The sequence below is a fragment of the Gadus morhua genome, chromosome 18, assembly GCF_902167405.1.
Source record: "Gadus morhua chromosome 18, gadMor3.0, whole genome shotgun sequence".
NCBI lineage: Eukaryota > Metazoa > Chordata > Actinopteri > Gadiformes > Gadidae > Gadus > Gadus morhua.
Genome location: NC_044065.1, coordinates 17677428 through 17695185, shown reverse-complemented (window position 1 = coordinate 17695185; position 17758 = coordinate 17677428). Strand labels below are relative to the sequence as shown.

General features: G+C 48.6%; 2 protein-coding genes across 2 annotated transcripts in view; one reads left to right on the top strand and one right to left on the bottom strand.

Annotated features, from left to right (window-relative positions):
* The window catches only part of afap1l2 (actin filament associated protein 1-like 2), a 37468-nt gene that overhangs the window by 13518 nt on the left and 6192 nt on the right, over positions 1-17758 (top strand). The window contains exons 2-10 of the mRNA XM_030339947.1: positions 1071-1199; positions 4286-4339; positions 6227-6312; positions 13948-14059; positions 14814-15034; positions 15731-15910; positions 16561-16647; positions 16752-16836; positions 17173-17274. Coding sequence (XP_030195807.1) covers positions 1071-1199; positions 4286-4339; positions 6227-6312; positions 13948-14059; positions 14814-15034; positions 15731-15910; positions 16561-16647; positions 16752-16836; positions 17173-17274 — 1056 coding nt within the window. The remainder of the gene's footprint in view (positions 1-1070; positions 1200-4285; positions 4340-6226; positions 6313-13947; positions 14060-14813; positions 15035-15730; positions 15911-16560; positions 16648-16751; positions 16837-17172; positions 17275-17758) is intronic.
* LOC115531121 (kelch repeat and BTB domain-containing protein 13) lies at positions 7038-10260 on the bottom strand. The gene is made up of 2 exons (XM_030340183.1): positions 8037-10260; positions 7038-7049 (listed from the first exon to the last, which is right to left on the bottom strand). Exons 1-2 carry the CDS (start codon positions 9474-9476, stop codon positions 7038-7040), a joined length of 1452 nt encoding a protein of 483 aa, XP_030196043.1. The 5' UTR covers positions 9477-10260.

Genomic DNA, 17758 nt, shown 5'->3' with positions numbered 1-17758 from the left:
CTGACTGTGTCATTGGAAGCTTTCTGAAGCAGTCTGAACATGTGCACAATGTATTTATATCTAGATGTGTTGAACATCTATCTGTGTTTGTATATGGGTCTGTGAGTGGCCTTAGGAATCAATGCTTCATTTCAACCCCCTTCTAAAATAACACACTCCGAGTCTCTTGGGAACAGTGATACATATTCAAGTGATTCCATTCTCATGAGATCAAAGTGCTGTTGGAGTTGGCCTCCATCGGCCCCACCTTCTCCCCTGTGGGGTTCCCCTCTTCCTCAAGAACATCACAAACCTCCATTTTGGGTCATCGTTGGGTGTAGTTTCTGACTGGTGCAAGGGGACCCATTCATGATGGCCGAGAGACATTGAGGAGACAACAAAGAGCTGCCCACTCAGTGGAGAGAGAGAGAGAGAGAGAGAGAGAGAGAGAGAGAGAGAGAGAGAGAGAGAGAGAGAGAGAGAGAGAGAGAGAGAGAGAGAGTGTAGGGGGGGTAGAGAGAGCATAGAGAGGGGAGAGAGAAAAAGTGAAAGAGAATGAGAGAGAGTGCAGGGGAGAGAGAGAGAGAGAGAGAGAGACAGAGAGGAGGGGGTCAGTGTTGTTGACCACTGAAGGATGTGTGTGGGCTGTCCAGACTCATCAGCCCCAATGAATTTGTCCTTCCTTGCCCTTCCTCCTCCATCTGGCCTTGACCTTTTACTGAACTAGTCTGGCTGTCAAAACAAGCGCACCCATATGCTAACTGTCAGTTGAGGACAGGCAAGGAACTCGGAAACAAAATGCTAATTAAACGTAGAACAGGAACTTATAATTCAGTTTTTATTATTCAAACTGTGTTAGTATTTTAACAAAATATATGATATCCATCAAAATCTGAAATGATGAATGTCTGTTTTGATAGGCCTACTTTGAACTGTTTTCAAATGTTTAACGACCAAGCAAACCGGGACGGTAAATCAATGCTAATTACATTCTGCTAGCTTCCTGTGTTGTTTGTCTTAACCGGTAAAATGGTCCAGCGAGCCAACGAGCTATTCCGATGAGCTAACGTGTAGCGTGTCTCCCCCTCCAGTGCTGAACCAGATCCTGATGGAGCTCCACAGCTTCCTTCTGACCCTGGACAAGGAGAACCTGAGTGGGAAGGCCACAGTCCAGAAGGGCCTGCTCTCCGACCTGCTGCTGTCCTACAGGGGCTCCAACGGTATGTGGTGACCGGGTACCTTCTGCATCGCTGCCAGCCTTCCCCCTGTCGAAGATTTCCATTGAAGCATCACTCAGAATGCTCCTTATGTGCATTGCTTGGTTACAGCATTAAAGGGGTGATGTTATTACCCTCCACCTTGAGTGTGATTAGACATTACAAGCTGTTTGAAATACTGCCTTTTCCAGTTATTTTGGGAAATCACAAGGGGGCGTGTCCATCTAGATGTATGCTCGTAGATCAGTCTACCAGCTTACCCAGTGGACTGTAGAAAATGTTGCTTAACTATCCAACATACATCTAGGGGAACACTCTCACTTGTAATGTCAATACAACACAGGAAAAGGCAGATTTTCAAACAGCTTGTTATGCCTACTCACACTCACACCTGGTGGCATAATATCAACTCTGTAATACTTCAAAGGGGCTGTCCCACTGCCACAACGAACAACAAACACCCAACTGTAGTTGCCGTAGTTGGCCAACACCTTTGCGAGTTGACCAACCAGAAACTTTATTTGACAGCCAACAGCCACCAACGAGTATGGCTCTCTGGCCCATGTTGTGTTTGTGAGCGTTTGTTTGGGCTGTGCAAGCACCATAACCTGCACTTTATTTCCTTGACGATTTAACACAGTGCGTAACTCAATTGTCCCTGAAGAATCCACATCCTGTAAATCAAAAGGGTCTTATACATACCTTAGTGGACGGTTGAGGACACCACACGTCTTCAATCAGAACGATTCAGATCAGTGCTGGGACAAAGAGGTCAACTGTCACAAGCGGTCCTGCACTCAGAGCATCAGGAAATAACTTTGATACGTGGGACAGTTAATATGAGAGAAGGGATGATTTGAATTACTTAGGCTGGCTCGAGTTTGAGTCTATGTCTTAGTGGTTTACTAGTGTTGGATCCATCTCTCTGTCTGTCTCTCTCGCTCTCTCTCTCTCAACATTCCTCATTCCCTATCAAGCTCTTTATATTGCATGTATATCTGTCTGTTTACCTGACCTTATCTCTCTATCGCTCTCTCTCTCTCTCCTTCTCTCTACATTCCTCATTCCGTCTGAGTGGGCAGCTCTTTACCTGAATATCTCTCTCTCTCTCTCTCTCTCTCTCTCTCTCTCTCTCTCTCTCTCTCTCTCTCTCTCTCTCTCTCTCTCTCTCTCTCTCTCTCTCTCTCTCTCTCTCTCTCTCTAACTCTCCCTGTACAACCTTCCTCATCTACGAGTCTTCATACTCCAGAGAGGACGATCCACTTCCTGTCCAGAAGCAGTTTTTTAAATATAGCATCTGATCCACCTACCCCCCTCCTCCTCAAATCTGTTTTCACTAGAAAAGAAAAACTTTGTTCGCTTCGCTCAGCGCTTTCTCATCCGATCGGCTTCAAAGGCCTCAGAGTCGCGCCCGAGACTTCCAGATCTCTGTTTGAGTTTTCCTTTAGGGAGTTTGAACACAGTCAGCAAGAAAGAATTTCACTATATCACTTGATGAGGTGACAGTTTCCCCCTTAGGGTGTGGGGCCTGCAAATGCTCTGCAGAATCAACAGAATAGAGCTCTTCTGGTTAGTAAGACAATGAAGTACTCTGTAGATATGTGCTAGATCAAAGAGTTTACAACTTCAAGTGAAGTGAACCTGGGAAATAATTTAATTCAACTTTCAATAACACTATGAAGTGTTGCGTTAAAGGTTAAGGTGTTGTACCGATAGTGGGGAGTATTTCCACTGAAGGGCCTTGTTGAAAAGGATTGGGATATCGTCATCCCTGCTCACTGCCGTTATCGTCGAAAAAGAAAGCAAAGCAATAAATCTGTGATTGTTTTGAAGTTTGGTGTCTTTTCATGTGTTTGTTGTTACAATTTTGATGAATTCTTTAAACATTTCTCAAACCTATATACTGCTTGTTATTTAGAGATTTATTCTTTGTTTTAGTTTGTTTTGGTCCTTCTTTCCTATCGTAGTTAAACATTTGTAACCTTTATATATATAATTTAACAACCTCCAAAATTATTCTTTATAAGCGGACGACCCTACAAAAATTGGGAAAAAGTATTGTCATGATACGGTCATTTTTGTTTGACTTTAATCCATGAGAACTTCAACACTCTCCGCGCCCACAGGGGGCGACACCTGTTGCATGGATCAAATCCCCACAGTGTCTGTAAAAATCTTCAACTATTCACCCTCATACTCAATCAACGCAGCTTCAGTTGTTCACACACTCTCTGTCTCAGGGACGAGAAGAAGAGAAAGTGGAACAAGGTTGTGTTTAACTGGGCTGGCGTGGTGGTTCTGTCTGTGACTAACGTGAGATGAATGCCGGACTACAATGGGAGTGGGTGTCAAAAGACCAATCTGTTTGGACAAAGTCTGCCTTGTCTGAGTGGTGTATTCCCCTTTTAACAAGCAACACAATGGATGTGGTTTGCCACTGCGATTGTCAGGTTAGAAGGACGGGCACAGTCGCAGTTCAGAGTTTAATTGTTCAGTATAAACAACTTAGACAGTGGTCAACAAATAATAAAAGTCAACTCAGAAGGTACGACCACAAACACTTCAACGAGTGATTAAAGTTAAACTTAGAGTTCATTCAAGGTTAAGGGCAAAGGGAAAGTTAGTTTGGTTAGAGTACATTCCAAGGTAGGTCCAAAGCATAGTCCAGGGCACAGTCAGGCAAAGGTCAGCGGCAAGCAGGGTTCGTAATCCAAAGGGAGTCCAAAACGCAATCCAAAATCCGAAGTCGAGGCGAGCAGGGTCAAGTGAAGAGTTAGCGTATCCAAAGTTCCAAAGTAATTCCCAAGAGAAGTAGCACCTGTAGCATGCAAACCATGAATGAGCACTGACGAGCCATGCGGGGTAGAATTTAAACATGGCCGCTCACTTCCTCACCAGCTCAGCTGAGCTGGCCTTGTGCCGACTCCTCAGTGCCCTCTGCAGTCCAGGAGGGCACGCTGTGTGTTGAGTCGTGACTAGGGATACATACTCTGCCCACCATGATAGAGGGAAATAATCATTCTTATCTCTGCTCATGCCAGCTTATTATATTGTATTGATCCTTGTCTTGTCTCTCTCTTTGAATTCAGGTGGGGATGAGGAGTACATTTACATGAACAAAGTTTCCGTCGGAGAAGAGAAAGGTAAGGTTTGCCTGTCTTCAAGACCAACGCATGTTTTCTTTTCCAGATTTCCAAAATTAATGACAAAAGAAAGTATACTTGTTTCTACCTTAGAGGGTAACTCATCTGTAAAAAGCTCTAGTGCATCACTAGCTGTTGCATTGGCTCTTTCTGATTGGTTGACAACGAAATGCAAGAGGCGCCTTTGGTTTGATACTCTCCCAAAGATTTGATTCGGATGTTTGGTTCCTCTCTATAAGATTGTTAATGTCTCTGAAAATAAACAACTCAACCAACACCCCCTCCCTCTCTACGTTTCTCCCCATAGAGAAGTGTTGCATTCATGCACTTGTGATAGACAGGCAAGATTTATCTTGTGAACCAATTAGGGAAGAGATGCCATGATTGGTCAGAAATGGGCCGTGAGCGGCCTAAAACCGCCTGGTCTCATTCAGGGGCAGGCGCAGTCCACTTGAAGCAGATATTCTGACAGAGGATTCCAGTCACTAATAGCTGACAGATGACTAGGCTAGGCCAAATTACACTCAAATGATAGCTCTTGTATCTTACCGACAAAACCTTTTAGTTGTGTCATCACAAAGAAATATGGCAGAGCAAATCTGATAACTGCTTTCACCTTTATTCCTGCGATGCTATATTTCCTATACATGTAAACTGAAAAAAGTGATGTGCCTGAGCTGTTAAGTAAATGTTATGTTTGGGAATTCTTTTAGCCCCTTGAAAACGCCAAGTCATTAGAGCATTAGTCTGTGGAGGGAGTGTGTGTGTGTGTGTGTGTGGGGGGGGGGGGGGACCTCTGGGTGTGGGGGGGGGACCTCTGGGTGGGCTGGCCTCAGGTCTGCTGACTCGGGGATGTGGTGTCCCTGTGGAGGAGAGGGGCTTTCCAAGTAAAACCCTGTTTTGTGGGCCGACACAGTAAACTGTAGTTGGGTTGGATGAGGCGTTACGGGGTGGCAGGGAATCATCCAGGATTAGGCGTACACTAGTAAAGGGGTTTGGGTAGGACTTGTTATTTTAGTGAAGTGGATTTAATGAAGTGGTTTGAGTAGTATTTGTCAAGGGATTTTAGTGAAGGATTTCGGATTTGCGGATTTCGCAATCAGATCGAAGTATTCTTTTTATTTGTTGAGGGATTTTATCAATGAAAATGCAGTCTTTGTTTTTTTTATTTAGTACGGTGGTTTTAGTAAAGTGATTTTATTCAACCACGACAAAGTAACATGGCTAACAGTGTGGAACAGCTGAGTTCTAGAGATTTGAAATCGCGATAATCTTTGTGGATGGCACTTGAGTCCTAGAGGATTGCACACACAGCCGCCTTGAGGAAGAGTCATCTCTGTTCCATGGCGTCTGTGTCAGAGGATGAACCCCCCCCCCACACTTCCTGTCTCTCCCTCAGTGGATCCAAACCATCTGACTCCAACCTGTTTCGTTTGGACCTCGATGAAAAGGGAAGGTTTCGGGTTAGAGGCCGCGTTTATAACACGCTCTCTTCTGCAACATGCGCAACCGTTACAGCAAGAAAAACACAGGTTTATTTATTACGCTTTATTTGTGTTTGGCTGTCGTCAAGGGAACGAATAAAGGGTGGAAACAAAGAGGGGTCAGACCTGTTAGAGTCCAGAGAAGAGAGAAGAGATTATAATAAATTAAAATAATAATAATAAGAAGAAGAAGAAAAACAACATTATTTTCTATCTGCTGGAAGTGAATTATTGTTCTTTAAGGTCCGTTAAGGTGAGGTATTTAAACAACATTTTAACGGTATTTCTGGCGGTTTGTTGTTCAGTGAGAAGTATTACACACAAAGATATGTATGACGTCAATATAAAAAATATATATACATAGGTTAGATATTGAGACTGTGGTTACTGCTTATGTGAACAGATAATGGATCAGACGCCATGGCCAATGGGAAGGCAGGAAAACCTGTCTCTGCACCACAGAAGGGCCTACCTCTACTACCAAGACCGGTGAGTACTTCACTCTATCGTCTACTCTACTCTATACTGTCTACCCTACTCTATTGTCTACCCTTTCCTATGCAGTTTTCTCTACTGTCTCCCCTACTCTAATCTTTACTCTCCCCTGCTCTACTGTCTCCCCTACTCTACTGTCTCCCCTACTCTACTGTCTCCCCTGCTCTACTGTCTACCCTACTCTACTGTCTACCCTACTCTACTGTCTCCCTTGCTCTACTGTCTACCCTACTCTACTGTCTACCCTACTCTACTGTCTACCCTACTCTACTGTCTCCCCTACTCTACTGTCTCCCCTACTCTACTGTCTCCCTTACTCTACTGTCTCCCCTACTCTACTGTCTCCCCTACTCTACTGTCTCCCCTACTCTACTGTCTCCCCTACTCTACTGTCTACCATACTCTAATCTCTACTTTCCCCTACTCTACTGTCTACCCTAATCTACTGTCTACTCCACTATATACTCTACTGTCTACCATACTCTATTGTCTACCATGCTCTACTGTCTACTCTACTATATACTCTACTGTCTACCCTACTCTACTGTCTACCCTACTCTACTGTCTACCCTACTCTACTATATGCTCTAATGTACTGTATACCCTACTCCACTCTGTACTCTAATGTCTGCCCTAACTCTCTTCCGTCTAATCTCCTCTGACTAGTCTAGTCTATTGTCTGCGCTACCCTAGTTTAGTCTACGATACTGTGTGAGTGTTTATGTGAACCCCTATGAATCCAGGAAAGAGGAGGGTTAGGAGGGGACTAGCAAGCCTTTGAACTCCAGGCCCCCATACACCCCCACACACACACCGCCACACACACACATACACACACACACTCAGCGTCTGTCCTGATTGAAAACAGCTGTAACAGTAGTGAAGCACTAAGGGTTTGCTACCAAGTGTGGGTCTGCGATGTGTATGTGTGTAAGTTTGCGTTTGTGTGTTGTTCAATGTGCGCATGTGTGCTTACACTAGGCATTTGTGTGTTTGCACGTGCAACGCAGAACTTGGTATCTTGTGGAATATCTCACTTTGACTATGTACATGTATTGCATGTAAAATGTATCCATCCATCAATCAATCCATCTATTGCTTACACATGTTTGAGAAAAATAAATAAGGAGTCTGCCAGCATAATAAAGGAGCATGCTATATTTATACAGTAGATCTGGTAAATATAAATATTTACCAATGGCCCTTTGAGTCCTTTTTAATGAATTGAAAGATTGACAGAGAGGTACAAATGAGAGGGATCGAGAAAGAGAGACATAAACAGACTGAGAGAGTGAGTGATTGAGAGAACATCAAATCTGCAGCACTTCTTCGAGAAGCAACTCAAATCTGTCTGACCTCGGCGTCCGGCGGTCACCTCCGCCTCCTCCTCCATCTCCCCCTCCTCCCCCTCGCTTGATTGAGTCTAGCGGCGGAACAACCACTACACCACCTCCTGCCCCATCCCCACCTTCTTTACCACCTCCTCCTCCTCCTCCCCCTTCCTCTCCTCCTCCCCCTCCTCCTCCTCCTCCTCCTCCTCCTCCTCCCTCTCCTCCTCCTCCTCCCTCTCCTCCTCCCTCTCCTCCTCCTCCTGCCCCTCCTCCTCCTCCTCCTCCCTCTCCTCCTCCTCCTCCTCCTCCTCCTCCTCCTCCTCCTCCTCCTCCTCCTCCTCCTCCTCCCTCTCTTCCTCCTCCTCCTCCTCCTCCTCCTCCTCCTGCTCCTCTCCTCCGGCGGGGCAGCCTCAGTAAGCCCGTGAGCAGCGAGCCGCTCTCTGGGTAGCCCCTCATCTGCCTGCGGGGGGTCCAGCGGCCCTCCGGCGTCACGCGGTACACCAGCGTCAGCAGGTGTTTGACGGTGAAGGCCGAGTCCCCGCGGACGCGCGCGGTGAACAGCGCCCCCTTGCTGTTGACGTAGACCCCCGGCAGGGAGCTCCACTGGCCCGTGGCCAGGTCGTAGCGCTCCATCAGGCAGCGCAGGAAGTCGTCCCCGGGGCCGTTGCGCATCACGTACAGGGCGCCGGCGTGCGCCGCCATGCAGTGGCCGTAGCTCTGCGCGCGCCGCAGCACGGTGAGCGGCGTCCAGGCGTCGCCCGCCGCCGCGTACTCGTAGATCTCCGTGGTGTCGGGCGGGCGCCAGAAGCACACGAACATCCTGCGGCGGGCGACGGCGCAGGCGGCCGACGCCACGGGCCGGGGCGCGTCGCGGATGGGGCTCCACGTCGCCGTGGCGACGTCGAAGGCCTCCGCCGAAGCGCTGGTTGTCCCTCGGTGCATCCCGCCCACGGCGTAGAGCCGGCCCTCGTGGCCCATCAGGGTGAAGTCACACCGGGGCTGGGCGGGCCCCGGGACGGGGCTCCAGGCGTCGGCCTCCGGGTCGTAGCAGTGGCCCCCGTCCACCGTCTCCTTGCCGTAGCCGCGGACCCCGCCCACGATGTAGAGGCGGTTGTGGAGGACGGCCACGCCGGCCAGCGAGGTGGAGCAGAGGGCGGGCAGGTGGGTCAGGTGCCGCCACCCGCCCTCCCCCTCCTCGTCCAGGTGCAGGACCACGCGGAAGGCGCCGCTCAGGCTCTCCGTGGTCGGCGTGTGCGTCCCCAGGGCCACGAAGCTGGCCGGGGACAGGGAGCGCGAGTACTCCAGCAGCTCCTCCGGCAGGCCGCTGCCCAGGGCGTCCTCCCAGAGGTCCTCGCGGGCGTCGCACAGGAAGAGCGCGGCGGCGTGGTAGAGCTCGTGCACGCCGAAGACGCGGGCCGCGCTGTACAGGGCCAGGCAGTTGGCCGAGTCCACCACGTCGCAGAGGTGCCGCGTCAGCGCCTCCGCCTGGAGGAACGCCGCGCACTCCACGGCGTCCCACAGCTCTCCCGGGTCGCTCAGGGTCACCGCCTCGCCCCTGCACACCGCCAGCATGATCAGGAAACCCCGAGCGCTCAGGCCGCCCCGGACGTGCAGCTCGTCTCGCCGGCTGTCGGCCATCTCCGAGTGGAAGAGCGCCGCGAAGTAGTCGCTGTGCCTGGCCAGCAGGGCCCGGTCGGCCGCGATCCAGCAGTCCTCCACCCTCACCCTCAGGGAGCCCGCTGGCTGGTCGTCGCCGTCCCCCGGGGCAGGGCCACCGTCCTGGGCAGGAGGGAATCCGGCGAGGCCCAGGCTTCCACGGGCCTCCATGACCTGTGAACGTCGAATCCGCGCGAGAACGATTAGGATCCCACGTTGAGTGTGTGACAGTGGACAGCCGTCATGGCTGCGGTTTTTTACTTCTGATTTCAGAGGTAAATAAGGATTAGAGAAGGTGTGCAGGGCTGCATGCACCCGGGGTCTGGAAATAGACTGGGGCTATAGATAGCTGCTGGGCCACACGCCATGGTCTACAGGAAGTATGTAGATACCCGCGGTACAGCCGTCCTCTAAGCTAGCTCAGTGCAAACACTAAAGGGACACACAGTATTTCCCATTGATTTATTTTTAGCACGGTCAAAGTGTGGTGTATATGTGGATATATGTGTATTGGGATATACATTTCAAATGTACAAATGGAGTTATTTCTATGTTTTTAACTTGCTGTTCTCTGAACTATTGTAATTTGTGGATATCATGTCGGTTTACATGACCTCACATGGAGTCATTCAGCAGACTAGACTTTTATCCAGAGAGACACAGAAATTAGGCTGAGAACAATCCTCGACACATTAAGGGAGCAAGGAACCGATCACAAAACAACACGATCCAACTGGGCAGGGGGCAGGGAGAGCAGAGGGTAACCACCACTCCCCAGGCCAGGAGAAATCACTGCAATGGTGTTCATATCCACCGTCACAACCACACAAGACAAAGGCAACACACAGCGCTGGTCCTCTTTAGGATGGTTAGAGAGAGGAGGGGAGGAGGAGAAGAGAGGAGAGGGGGAACGGAGAGGAGCTCGGGAGGAGGAAGAGGAGAGAGTAGAGCAAGAGGAGTAGAGAGGAGGTCTGGAGGAGAGAGGAGAGGAAGAGAAGGACAAGGGAGGAGTTCGGGAGGAGGAGGAGGAAGAGGAGAAGAGAGGAGGTCTGGAGGAGGAGGAGGAGGAAGAGGAGAAGAGAGGAGGTCTGGAGGAGGAGGAGGAGGAAGAGGAGAAGGGGGAGGTCTGGAGGAGGAGGTGGGGGAGGAGATGAGAGGAGGAGGAGGAGAAGAGAGGGGAAGGGAGGATGATTAAAGAGGAGGTCTGGTAGAGGAGGTGGAGAAGAAAGGAGAAGTGGGGAGGGTCTGGAGGAGGGGGAGAAGGGAGGAGGAGGAGGAGGAGAAGAAGAGAGGAGGTCTGGAGGAGGGGGAGAAGAAGAGGCCTCCAGGATCAGAAACCTCTGCACAGCAAAACTTTGTGTGCCAAGATCCCAACATGTTCACAGATGTGTGTGTGTGTGTGTGTGTGTGTGTGTGTGTGTGTGTGTGTGTGTGTGTGTGTGTGTGTGTGTGTGTGTGTGTGTGTGTGTGTGTGTGTGTAGTCTGTTCTGTTGGATTCTTGGCCTGGGAACGAGGGATTTTCCATGTTTCTCTGACTATTCACTTTCTGCCTCTTTTTCCCACTCTTCCATAACCCCCTCCCTCCTGCTCCCCCCTCCCCCCCTCCTCCCCCTCCTCCCCCGCCTCCCCCTCCTCCCCCGCCTCTCTTTTGTGTTATTTATGCACCAATTCCTTGATTCACTCCTGTTATCCAATGTTTTTCTACTAAGAGGAATGTGTGTGTGTGTGTGTGTGTGTGTGTGTGTGTGTGTGTGTGTGTGTGTGTGTGTGTGTGTGTGTGTGTGTGTGTGTGTGTGTGTGTGTTTAAGTATGAATTTAGGTTCGTTTCCCAACACACATACACACACACAAACACACACACACACACACACACACACACACACACACTCCTGTCTTCTCTCTCGGGGTCCGAAGGGGCGCTGGCCCCACCTTGGCCAAAGAACAGAGAGATGGAGGGGGGGGGGACATGGAGACAGAGAGCAACTGAGAGAGAGTGAGGTAAAGAAGGGAACAGACATAGTGTATAGATGAAGAGAGCAACTGAAAGAGACAGACGGGCAGCCAGAGAGCAAGAGAGAGAGAGTGAGGATGATGAAGGGAAAGAGGGTCCGATGGAGAGACATTAAGGGGCGATGTTTCCATGACATTCCTGGCTGTTTAATTAATAACAGACCACTGGCTATGGTGCTGGTTTGCCCTGGACTTTGTGTGTGCTCTTTTTTTCTTGTATGCATATGTGTCACTCTGGCTATTGTGCTATTTGTGTGTCCTTTTCATTCCACACAAACCACACGCGCAAACACACACGCACAAACACACAGTGGGCTGTCATTTCCGTTTGTGAGGGTCTGACCTTACTCCCCCTCTCAGGACGACAGAAAGACCCCCCCAGATGTTACCCCACCTCTACTCACAGGCTGTTGAAACACTACACAATTCATACACGTTGTTTTTTCAATGTACCCCTCGGACCTTTATCCCCAAATAACCAAAGCTGGAGAACACCCTCAGTCGGTGGTTTGACACACTGCCTTTTCCCAAACATTGAACTCATCCGGACACATTTAATCCCCTTTGGTCGGAAGTCGTTCCCCCTCTCACCTCCTATTCCAAAACCTCTTACTCACTCCTATGAGTGAGTAAGAGGTAATCCAATATGGCTTTGAAACAACAACAAACAACACACATCCTCTGGTTACAAGTTCCGTTTCAGTTGAACATCAATAAATAGAGCCTTTCCCAAAAAGGGTTGACGGTTTGGACTTCCAGTGAAAATACGTTGCGTAACGAAGAACTGTATTTCATCACGGATACCCAAATCCTCCTGTGTAGCAATACAATGTGCTAAAGGCTAAGCTGAGTGCTAAGCTTTGTTTGCACTAGTCACCAGTCACTAGTCCTAACCCTCATATTTTATCCTCACATGCATTCTCCTTTGAAACCTCTCGATAGAGCGGAAGACAAGATAAACAGACTAAAAAGACGTGTGTGTATGTGTGTGTGTGTGTGTGTGTGTGTGTGTGTGTGTGTGTGTGTGTGTGTGTGTGTGTGTGTGTGTGTGCGCATGTGTGTGTGTGTGTGTGTGTATGTGTGTGTGTATGTGTGTGTGTGTGTGTGTGTGTGTCTCATGTCTAGGCGATCACATCATGACATCACAAGCTGTGATAGCTGTGTGTCATCTGCCACGCATTACTGTAAATGTTTTCTCAAGCGAGGTGGATTACAGTTACGAACCAGGGGGAAAACCTAAATTCTGATTATCTGGAACCCCAGTGTCGCTGACAACGCTGGAAATGAACTGTCACTGTTTTCTAGAAAAACGAAAGATGAGAGATAGCGGTCTGTGTTGCGTTAGAGCATTTGAGAATCAGTGCGTGTGTGATCAGATTAACACCAGATTGTCGCTAACGCTATAATGGTTCGGCTAACGCAGACCTTTTCTATTATCCTTTTGGTTTGAAGGAAAATACATTAATAATGGGATAAACCTCTCGTGACCCCATACAAAAAGATATTATTTGGGGATTTGTCCTCTGAGCCTTTGAAAACGTACAGAATGCAATGTTCAGTGTACTTCTACCTCTCTGTGATATTCTATTACATTATATATATTATACATAATAATGTGATAGGATATTGTTATATTATATTAAGTACTGATGTACAGTTCTTCTTCACATAAAATATCAAAAAAAGGTCTTGTAGTTACTACTTATTGACATTATTTGTGCTTTAAATGTATGAATCCAACTCTTTGTATGACATTACGTCATGTTTTTAATGACGCTGGAGTATTTCCCACATAAATCATGAATTGAACATTAAAGAATGATGATAGCCAGGTGGACCAGCAGCTGTTGTTGTCATGGTAACTGGCTAACTGTAATAGAACGTACGTTTCAGCGAAATCCTAGAGATGACGAATGCTCCGAAGGAATGAAGGGAACACGCCCTCGCACACACACACACACACACACACACACACACACACACACACACACACACACACACACACACACACACAGAAAACCGCACCCCCACACCCACACACACCGATGTACTCTCGTTACCACAGACAGACACACACACACACACACACACACACACACACACACACACACACACACACACACACACACACACACACACAGAAGCACCCCAGAACGCTCAGAAATATGCGCCCGACCACACACACAAACGTATAGATGCTGAGACAGACGGAGTCTGGCTGAAGGTAAACAGTGGGGCGTTGGGGTGCGGTGGGAGGGTGAGGTCACACAGGATCCCTTACACCAGGAACTCCCTCCTGCTCTTTAACCAATCAGCTGGCCCGCTGCAAACCATCACACCTGTGTCTACATGTTGTGTTTTGCCCTTTGAATAGACAGACACACACACAGATATATGGGTAGCGACAGACAGACAGACAGACAGACAAAGCGCCCTTCTTCTCCTTCATGCAAAGTTTTTCTGATTTGTTGGGTAACAGTTCTGTAATCTCTCTCCCTCCCCCCCCCCCCCCCCCCCCCCCCTCTCTCTCTCTCTCTCTCTCTCTCTCTCTCTCTCTCTCTCTCTCTCTCTCTCTCTCTCTCTCTCTCTCTCTCTCTCTCTCTCTCTCTCTCTCTCTCTCTCTTTCTCTCAGGGGCTGATTGGCCGGGAGCCCTTCCCCCTGCCCCCCGCCCCTCTCCCCCTCAACCTTGATTGGGGCGAGGGTTACTATGAAGAAGCCCAGCCCTATGAGGAGACCATCAATGGTACACACACACACACACACACACACACACACACACACACACACACACACACACACACACACACACACACACACACACACACACACACACACACACACACACACACAACTTCCAACTTCACAGAAACACAACAAACATCCCCCCCAGACACTCACACATGCACACACACACACACACACACACACACACACACACACACACACACACACACACACACACACACACACACACACACACACACACACACACACACACACACACACACACACACACACACACACATCTGTCTCTTGATTTGAGCCAGGGCTCCAGATGGATTTGAGCCCATCGTGTTGACAGCATGCCAGTAACCACGGCAGCCACGCTCAGTTGATTGTCAACAAAGGCAGAGTTAGCGGAGTTCAAGGAAGTAATTCACCCAAAGAAATCAAGAAGCGTCAGCTTTTAAAATCAGCTCAACAGTTGAAAAACATGAAATGTACTCTTTGGTCCTCAGGCAAAGGCCTTTATCCGATGCCATGTATTGAGATACATAATGATACATAACGATGATGAATAATGCGTGCTCTCTTCATTGTAGTCTAACTCTACACATTATTGTCCATAATATTTTCACTCTCTCTCTCTCTCTCTCTGTATGTCTCTCCCTCCCTCCCTTCCCCTCCCTTCTCTTTCCCGCTTCCCCTCCATCTCACACACCCTCTCCCTCCCTCCGTCCCTCTCCCTGTATGACCTCTGACCCCTGCGCCCCCAGACGAGGGCGACGCGCTGAGCAGCTCCTACGAGTCGTACGACGAGGAGGAGGCGGTCGTCCGCGGCAACGCCCCGTGCCCGTCGGCGCAGCACCAGTGGCCGTCGGCCGAGGCGTCCATCGAGCTGGTGAGGGACGCCCGCATCTGCGCCTTCCTGTGGAGGAAGAAGTGGCTGGGCCAGTGGGCCAAGCAGCTGTGCGTCATCAAGGACTGCCGCCTCCAGGTGAGCCGGGGGTTCCCATTGGACGAGCCGTGACAACGTTTGGGGGGCATTTTGAGATGAGCCGGTCACAGTTTGCATTATGGGTCTTTCTGCGGTTAGCATTATGCTACTTTTAAGGTTAGCATTATGCTATCATTATATTTAGCATGATGCTAGTATTATGGTTAGAATTACGGCTGTCATTTTGGTAAGCATAATGCCAGCATTACGGCTAGCATTATGCTTTCATTACATTTTGCATTATGCTAGTATTGCGTGACAGTTGAGTAGCTAGAGGGCCCCACGCCCTGGCTGTCCGACCTCCAGAGGGGCCAGCTGGGCGCTCTCCAGGTGGATCCCCAAGGTGAAGAGGTGTTCTGGGATGGGGAGGGGCCACATATTTATGTTGGGCTTTCCGTTGGTCAGCACCTCAACTGAATGTATTTTGGGTGTCCGACCACTTCATTTTATTCAATCATTTAATTTAATATATAGCTTTTTGAATGTTGATATTTTCCCATCAGAGGGTGCTACGGGACGTAACAAAGTCATACAGAAACCCCTGCTCTTCTTCCTTTGGTCCAATCTACTGAGGTCTGAGGAGGCCTGGAGCCGACCAAGTGCTACCCTTGAAATGGAGATTAGTCCGCTACGCTAACTCCTTCATTGGTGGCTCTGTACTAACCGGTTCACCTCGTACCCATTTGCCACCTCCAGTGCTACAAGAGCTCCAAGGAGCAGACGCCCCTGCTGGACGTGAGCCTTCTGGGCTGCAGCGTGGTCTACAAGGAGAAGCAGGTGAAGAGGAAGGAGCACAGCCTGAAGATCGTCCCCCTGGGGGGGGAGGCCATCGTCCTGGCCCTGCAGAGCAAGGAGCAGACGGAGCAGTGGCTCAAGGTCAGGGCCGCCCTGCACTGGACTGGAGACACTCAGTGAGACTGGACTGGACCGGACTAGACTGGACTGGACTGGAGACACTCAGTGAGACTGGACCGGACTGGACTGGACCGGACTAGACTGGACTGGACTAGACTGGACTAGACTGGACTAGACCGGACTGGACTGGACTGGACTGGACTGGACTGGACTGGACTGGGAGACACTCAGTGAGACTGGACTGGACTGGACCGGACTGGGAGTCACTCAGTGAATAGAATAGAGAATAAAGTAACAGATTGGATTAGATACAATGTGACTTGAATAGATTGGATAAATAGGACTAGATTATTAAAAAATATATTAAAGATGTTTATGGGACCAGTTTAGATTAAATTAGGTTTGATTATATAAAACTAACCAGAACTAATGTTTGTACATTGATTGAAAGGTTTACAATTACGGCATTTGGCAGACACTTTTATCCAAAGCGACTTACATTGGTTAATACACACATTGACACACCGACGGCAGAGTCAACCATGCAAGGCGACAGCCAGGAGCAGTTAGGGTTAAGTGTCTTGCTCAGGGACACATCAACGCGGTTACAAGACAACTGCTCTACCTCCTGAGCTAAACCGACCCCAGGTTTGTTGGTGTTTTCTCTACAGGTCATCCAGGAGATAAGTCCCAGACAAACAGAGAACTGTGAAACCCAGCACACCAGCTCAGATACCTCCAGGCTCATCTGCACAAAGGTACCCAGCAGCAACCACCACCACCACCATCAACACAACCAGCACCAACAACATCTGCTATCCGTAAGGCGTCATTAAACCGTAATGCTCATGTCAACCTGTAGGGGGAGATGAGTGAAAGACACTCCGTCGCGTCAGAGAGCGGCAGCAGCACAGACAGCCACGCCGAGACCCCCGACCCCAAAGACGGTAAGCTAACTGCTACCTCTGGTCTCACAAATTCTCCTAGCATCGTAACAATTTTTTGTTCTCAGGTATGAATAGTGGTAGGATGTAGAATGAGTATGTTTATTTTTGAAGTTGCTTAATTTACACATTTTGATGCGACTGAGATTATAAACCTGAGAATGTGTTGAGGCTGTGTGTTACACGACTAGGAAAGATGATTCTGTATGAATTGTATTAAAAAAAGACTGCATTAGAAAATAAGGATTGTTGATGTCATATAGTATTTAACCTTAGCCTCTACATGTGATTTTATATTAGCTTTATACCACTTTGTTTTTGTTTATTTTTCCGTAACAGTAAAGAAGAAATATGGTGCCGGCCTGAAGTTCAACCTAATGAACATAGGCAAGAAGAAGACGTCATTGCTAGACAGCCCAGAGAAATGTGTCGACACTTCAGGTGAATAAACCCCACAAGAAGAAGTTACCCCAGACCGCAATCAGATGAGAGAAAGTACCCATTGTAAAGAAGGGAGAAGTGATTACTGCTCATTGGCAAAAACATTGTAGCAGGTGATGTCATCATCTGTAAGCAACATCTGGTGACAACAAGTGGCATCACTTTCATACTGATGTCACTTGGCACCAATTTGAGCCAATGTAATGACCCTGCTTCACCAGGGATGGCGCCATCCTCCTGTTTTAATGTCAGTGTTTTCTTCAACTTTTAAAGACTGGCGCTCAGTCTTAATTCCATGGGAGATTCCTTCCCATATCAGTGGTGATAAATGGGCCTTTTTTGACTACAAATAATACATTATAATATATTTACTATTTATTAATTTTCACCGATCCAAAGTTTCAGAATTGATTTAGATATCTTTAAGGCTCAGCTAAGACATCTTGCTCGAGTCATGCAGTCTACAGGTGGCTATTGGGGACCA

Bases quoted from the DNA above. Each gene is read 5' to 3' on its own strand.
- LOC115531121 (XM_030340183.1), bottom strand. From the start codon at position 9,476: ATGGAGGCCCGTGGAAGCCTGGGCCTCGCCGGATTCCCTCCTGCCCAG.